This window comes from Brassica oleracea, chromosome C4 (assembly GCF_000695525.1).
Source record: "Brassica oleracea var. oleracea cultivar TO1000 chromosome C4, BOL, whole genome shotgun sequence".
In the NCBI taxonomy this organism is placed as follows: domain Eukaryota; kingdom Viridiplantae; phylum Streptophyta; class Magnoliopsida; order Brassicales; family Brassicaceae; genus Brassica; species Brassica oleracea.
The window spans coordinates 51067970-51074806 of NC_027751.1; the positions used below are offsets into that span (position 1 = coordinate 51067970).

General features: G+C 36.0%; 4 protein-coding genes across 4 annotated transcripts in view; 2 read left to right on the forward strand and 2 right to left on the reverse strand.

Annotated features, from left to right (window-relative positions):
* The window catches only part of LOC106342060, a 19690-nt gene continuing 12853 nt past the window's right edge, over positions 1-6837 (reverse strand). Inside the window, exon 4 of the mRNA XM_013780853.1 lies at positions 1-28. The gene's annotated coding sequence lies outside the window, so the exon portion shown is untranslated. The remainder of the gene's footprint in view (positions 29-6837) is intronic.
* On the reverse strand, positions 56-538 carry LOC106339183 (heat stress transcription factor A-4a-like). The gene has a single exon (XM_013777980.1). The coding sequence runs from the start codon at positions 536-538 to the stop codon at positions 56-58; it is 483 nt and encodes a 160-aa protein (XP_013633434.1).
* LOC106342058 (protein NRT1/ PTR FAMILY 5.1) overlaps positions 3157-6837 on the forward strand; it is a 26066-nt gene continuing 22385 nt past the window's right edge. The window contains exons 1-2 of the mRNA XM_013780850.1: positions 3157-3490; positions 3627-3849. The gene's annotated coding sequence lies outside the window, so the exon portion shown is untranslated. The remainder of the gene's footprint in view (positions 3491-3626; positions 3850-6837) is intronic.
* LOC106342059 lies at positions 5417-6806 on the forward strand. Its single transcript, XM_013780851.1, has 3 exons — positions 5417-5533; positions 5804-6122; positions 6212-6806. Exons 2-3 carry the CDS (start codon positions 5826-5828, stop codon positions 6695-6697), a joined length of 783 nt encoding a protein of 260 aa, XP_013636305.1. The 5' UTR covers positions 5417-5533; positions 5804-5825; the 3' UTR covers positions 6698-6806.

Sequence of the window (6837 nt, forward strand, 5' to 3'; positions counted from 1 at the left end):
GATTAAGAAAACAACAACAACCACGAGAGAGCAAAGCAACTCCACCGGACAGAGCTTATTGTTTGCGTGCCTTCGGGGAAGCAAAGAACCTCTCCATGATTTTGGCCTCTTCTGGAGAAATCATTATGCCCCCAGGAGTACGTGAGGATGTATCCGTAGGGTGGGGAGGCTGGCCTCTCACCAAATAATTGCCTGTGTATTCCCAATGCACAGATTCTTCAACTTTACTATATCCCATGGCATTAAACCAGGCGGTGAGGGATGTCATATCTTTGAGATCGTAGGATAAGCACCTAGGAAAAACATCTCCCAGGAACTCAGATTCCTTCCAAATGATGAAGCTCTTGCCGCTATCACTCCACGAGACAACTGAATCAGTTGAAGGATCATCCACCATATCATACACGTCTCTCACGAAAAGCGGACGGCGTGGAATTGATGAGAAGTGACAATCCTTATCAGCAAGCCTACAAATCTCTTGGTAGCAAGAAAGGCTCCTAAAAAGAATACGTCCATCATCATTACTGTCACGATCCATCCAACCTTAGATCCAAAACACACACACGACCCCAATTAATTATAAACTCCTACTTTAGTTATAAGCAATATAAACACAATCAATCAATCACCAATAAATAAACATTCGCAATTCCAAAGAAGACGTATCGTATGATGAAAGTTGAGATCCTAACCTCTTCGATTTGTTCTTCGTTCGTTCGTTCTTTCCTTCCTCTGAAACCAAACCCTAAGCTAGAAACAAAGACTCGCGCTAGGCTTGTTTTATACGAAACAGATAAGGCCTATCCACCGGCCCGTATTTGGTCGGCCTATCTCTTTCCTTTTCCACGTTACTAAACAATGTTTTGTTATTTAATTTATAACCCTAAACTGAATTTAAAAACTATTGATAACATATAACTTGAGAGATAATTATCGTGGGACCGCAAAACGTAATGGAAAGATTCACGCGGGACCGCAAAACGTAATGAAAAGATTCAGTATCCTCGGAAACGTTGAATTTAAGGAATTATGAAGAGTTTATGTTATGTTTTACGAATCTATATAATTATGTAAACTTTTTTTTTTTACAATATATATAGTTATTCTTCACAAGATTTACAACCCATGTAAGATAGTGATACCATTGAGGAAAAGAGAGAGAAGTTAAGTTATCTCATCGAAAAATGACGTGGTTTCATGATTTGGATTTTGGACCCAATATTGTCATTGTACAGTGTGCACTCGTTTACGGTAATGTCAAATTTAAGAATGGTTGGAACCATTTTTGAAATCTGTCCTTCTTTAGCTATGTTTGTTACGTGTTGTTCTGATCAGCATCTCTTGCTCGATAATGTCCGAGCTCATCAAATAACCAAACCATTTTCGTCATTTTGCAAACAATTTTTCGGATTCTTTCACGATCTATCCTATGCAAATAAATGTTTTATCTGGCAAAAAATAAAATAAATGTTTTATCTTCTTCATATTTGTTTACCATTTTCTGCAACTTTTAAAATTATTTGAGTATATTATAATTTATCTAAACCTATTTGAATACAATTACGTAGACTATAACGATTCAAGCTCAGTTTTAGGCTTCTAGCTAGTTAAATGATTCCGGTAAATGGTAAATAGGGAATTAAGCTCAGTTCTAGGCGTCTAGCTATCAGATTAAGATAAATGGTAAATAGGGAATTTGTTGCTAGAATTCACTTTGAAAATTTAGGATGTAAATGTTAGGTATAGCAAATGATATTAAGGCGTTGGATGCATTTATTGAGCATACCTCATCAAGCTCTATGCATTTTCCCCTTTCTCTCTTTGTAAAGACAAAGGGCCATCAAGGCTTAACTCCCAAGGTGGGGGAAAGATATCAATACCTTTTTGGACCACGCTCTCTATCGTTCCAATTCTATTGGATGCATCAAACGCGTCAGTTTCATTTGATTTTCACTGCAAGTTTTCCTTTCTCATGTTTCAAACAGGATGGGAATGTCTCAGAAATTTTACTTTCGATCCAAGGTATCAGCAAGTAAAAAAGTTCATACATAATCGTTTTGTGATGAGACTTCGTAGGAAACAGTTTTAGGCGATAGTATCAAACAAGAATTGAAACCCTTTTTTTTTTTTTTTTTTTTTTTTTTTAAACAAGACTTGAAACCCGAATGGATTATCTCAGCATTCTTTTTTTTGTTAGTTCCATTATTAAAAAAAAAAAATAAGAAGCTATATGTTTATTTGAATCGCGTACAAATCCACCCATGTTATGCATAGATCACATTTCCATGTGAGTCGTCTTAGATAGTGCACGTGCGGTATTAAGATCGTTGGTTGTATTTCTGATGAGGCTAAGAAGCTCATAAATTCATAATACCGTTATAGAATTAAGAAACTTGAGCAACTCGAAACATGTAGAATACATATAACTCGCACCAATATAGTCATTTATTAAATTAATTTAGTGAGGGAAAACAACTCCTCCTACCTTTTCCATTTACTTAAATCTGATTTGATTTTTTTTTTTTAACACGTACAAAACTAATAAAGAGCTAGTATAAAATGGACAACAAAAATGAATTTGAATGAAACAAGATAGGCTAATTATACAAATATATATATCAAATCTATCTTTAGATAATTTTGTAGAATTAATTTCATTAATATGTAAAGTGAAATTAAGTTCTTAATTTTGTTCACTTAAACCTTTTATTGTAAGCATCGAAAGGACATATATATGGAAAAGAAATGTAGTGAGTTCTTTTGTACAAGGAAAAAGATGAATTCATATGGTTATTGAATTTGTTTCCTTTTTCTTAGAGACAGGATAGCATAGGTTTATTGAGTGATTTTTGTCAGTAGAACCAAAAACATGTCATCATCGCAACCTGTTGTTGATTACCAGAAAATTTCGGCTCAATATATATGACTTTTATTTTTTTATTTTCTACCATATTTAACGCATAATACAGAATGGACGAATTAAATATTGTATATACCATCCAAAGGTTTATAAATGTGATGATGAAGGTGGTGGTTACATGACCAAGATGATGATGATGGTGGTGGTTACATGACCAAGATAATGATGATGACGGCATTAATGAAAAGGAAACAAAACATCTAGCGCTGCCGTTATATATATCACATACTTGTTCTTGTAAAGAGTAAGACAAGAGCTAAGCCAAGCTATCTTTAAAACCTTGTCTTTCAATTATTTTGCTTCAAATCCTCATTACTAAAAAAAGAAGAGACACCATGCAACCTTAAACTGTTTCCCCATAGTCTATCTTCACAGACCTGACTTCTCATAGCTCTTTTAATCCTCACAATATTTCCAATAATATCCCAAAATTATCAAACTTTTACAAAAATTTAATAAAATTAATGGAGGCTGAAAATGTCTACACACAAGATGGCACCGTCGACCTCTACGGCCGTCCCGTCCTCGCGTCCAAGACCGGCCGCTGGAAGGCCTGCTCATTCCTCCTCGGTACTTTAGTAATCTCAAGTCACTATTCTCATCCTATTATACCAGCTAAAATGAGTTTAATGGACTAAAGAACATATTAATCGCTTCAGTTTAATTTATTCACAATCTTTATATAGTCTCATATGTGTATGAGAAGGGTATGAAGCGTTTGAGCGGATGGCGTTTTACGGAATAGCTTCGAACTTGGTGAATTATTTGACAACAAGACTACACGAAGACACTATACTATCTCTTCGGTTAGAAATGTGAATAATTGGTCTGGTGCCGTTTGGATCACCCCGATCGCTGGAGCTTACATCGCCGACTCATACATCGGCTGCTTCTGGACTTTTACTGCCTCCTCTCTCATCTACGTCCTGGTATTTCTACAATCTCTTCTTCTTTCTTTTATTATGAGTGATAAATTTCGATTTAAATTAGCTAAACTATATAGTAACGCTTTCGCAACGTTCAAGAAAAAAATCAAAGTTATCTATGCAGTTACGTTATACAATGAGAACTCCTATACAATCTATAGTTTTCTTTTTTTTACACTAAAAGTTTATAAGTTTAATTTGTCCCAAATTTTCTACGACACTGGGTGTTCTTGAATTTTTATACTCACCATTTCTAAAGACTTATTTTCCCTTAATAATGGTATGTTTCTGATTTTCCTCCCATATATTTTATATTTACTTCAAGAAAAAATTGTTTGGTTTCGTCATGATAAAGTACTAGAGATGTGTGTGTTTGTCGAGTTCTGGACGTACGATCCGATAAGGTCCGTGAATATTTACTCATATTTGTAAATTGAAATATGTATACATGTATAAATATGTATATACGTAGCAGTTAATGTTAGGCAGTAAGGGAATGGTAATGTTTTTAACATTTACACCCAAAATGATATGTTTGGTGCCGAATTGCATATTTACTAAATTAAACGAAAGTACAGTTTGTATTTCTGCAAGACAATTAATGGGTTTTTACATCACCATGACGGCTGTTTGACAGCACTGATGAGATATTCATCTGTTGTTTCGAATGCCGTTAAAAGACATTTACAAATGTAGTTATTTCTTACAAAACTAGAATACCTTTCTGATCAAAGGCTTGAGGTCTAAGAGCCAAGCGAAGTTTTTTCATTAATATCCCCGAAAAATCCTTTACGTATCAGGTAACTCTTGACCCATAGAGTGGTTTGCGACAATATGCGCCATATGAGCTTAAGACAGCAGACTCGGTTTGTTTCGGTGAGGACCGTAGTCCTAAGCCCTCTTCCGCTTTTGGTCTGCAGACATTCTCCCAAGAGATCTTGGCTTGCTTTGTGCTCATTGCTGGTCCAGACCAGAGGCAAGAGGAACAGAGTTGCTCTATCCCTTTGATGCATTGTTTCGGAAGTCTATATACTGACATCCAAAAATTCGTAATACTGTGAATCACTGATCCAATTATCCAAAATACAATGTATGTAACTGTTTGACAAATTTTAAAGACCATATTGCCCCTATTGCCACAAGCACACCAATAACATGAAAATGGATCCTGTAATCTTTATGAAAGATTTTCGTAGATTAACCAAATATGCATGTAAGACATGTGTGACACTTTCACTTACTACACACATACATATACAACATATATGAGGTGGACATGTCTATCTTTGCTTCTCGATAATATGTTTCCTTACGCTTTCCCTTCCGCTGCATCTGAAATATCAAAGATAAAGGGTAGCTAAAGGTAGATTTAGGAGGAAAAACTCATATACCAAAATAGTATAACAAAACTGCAATTACAAAAAGAAAATACAATGAGAATTGGATTTAATTTTCGGGTATAGTTTGGTATCAATCTAGCAACATAGTTTGTAGCTGTTAAATTCAGTTTAGGGTATAAATTAATGTACAAGACATTGTTTAGTTAGTGAAGAGGCGGATACGGGCCGGTGGATGGGCTTATCTGTTTCGTATAAAATAAGCCTAGTCGAGTAGCATTAACTTTGTTTCTAGCATAAAGTTTGGTTTTCAGAGGAACGAAGGAACGAAAGAAGATCAAATTGAAGAGGTTAGGATCTCGACTTTCATCATACGATACGTTTTCTTTGGATTCTAATATGAATTGCGAATGTTTATTTATTGGTGATTGTGTTTATATATGTTGCGTACAACTAAAGTTGGAGTCTATAATTGATAATGTAATTTGAATTTAGGGTTCATTAGGAAGGATGGATCGTGACAGTAGCAATGATGTTTATTTATTGGTGATCGATTGTGTTTATATTTCTTATGACTAGAGTTTATAAGTAACTGGGGTTATGTGGTGTTTTGGATTTAGGGTTCATTAGGAGGGAGGAAGGATGTATCATGACAAAAAGGGAGAAACCTTTGTCTCTGATTGCCGAAGTAAATTGTATGAGATGGTGGATGATCATTCAACAGATTCAATAGTTTCGTGGAGCGAGAGCGGAAAGAGTTTCATTGTTTGGGATGAAGTGGAGTTTAGAAGAGCTCTTCGTCTTCCCGGAGGGTGCCTTGGATACTTGGGATTTTCACAATCTCAATCTCATGAGCAATGCGAATACGCATGCCCTTATTTTATGAGAGGTCAGCCTGACCTTAAACCGTCACGAGACAAGATTGAGACCGACAACAAGGTTTATATTTTTTTTTCTGTTTTGTTTTTTTGTCGGTGTTTTTTTTGTTTTGTTTATAATTTTAATATGGCATTGTGTCTGTTGATTAGGGCTTGGACAGTAGCAATGATGGACTTATTCGATTTAGCAGCCTTTCTTGCTACAAAGAGATGGCTAGGCTTGCCAGGAAGGAGCGTCCCCCTTCCTCATCAATTCGACGCCCTCTTCCCCTTTTCATCAGAGGTGTGTACGATATGGTGGATGATCCTTCAACTGATTCAGTTGTCTCGTGGGGTGAGAGCGGCAAGAGCTTCATCGTTTGGAATGAAACTGAGTTTCTCAGAGATGTTCTTCCTAGTCGCTTACCCTTCGATTACAAAGATATGACATCCCTCACCACCTGGTTGCATGCCATTGGCTATAGTAAAGTTGAAGAATCTGAGCATTGGGAATACACAGCCGATTATTTGGTGAGAGGTCAGCCTCTCCCCCCTAAGGATACATCCCCATGCACTCCTGGGGGTCTTATGATTACTCCAGAACTTGCCAGAATCATCGAGAGGTCCTTTGATTCCCCTAAGGCTCTCAAACAATAAGCTCTCTAGGTTCTGTTCGGTCGTGGTTGTTGTTTTCTTAATCATATTTTATCGTCCTGTTTGAAAACATTATGTTTGGTCTGTCTTTTCTTTTAACTTATGGTTAATTTTTTTTTTTTTTTTTTGCATTTTAATAAGAC

Excerpts from the sequence above, each read along its gene's own strand:
- LOC106339183 (XM_013777980.1), bottom strand. The coding sequence starts at position 538 with ATGGATCGTGACAGTAATGATGATGGACGTATTCTTTTTAGGAGCCTT.
- LOC106342059 (XM_013780851.1), top strand. The coding sequence starts at position 5,826 with ATGTATCATGACAAAAAGGGAGAAACCTTTGTCTCTGATTGCCGAAGT. Across the intron at positions 6,123-6,211 it reads AGATTGAGACCGACAACAAG|GGCTTGGACAGTAGCAATGA; the intron begins GTTTATATTTTT and ends TCTGTTGATTAG.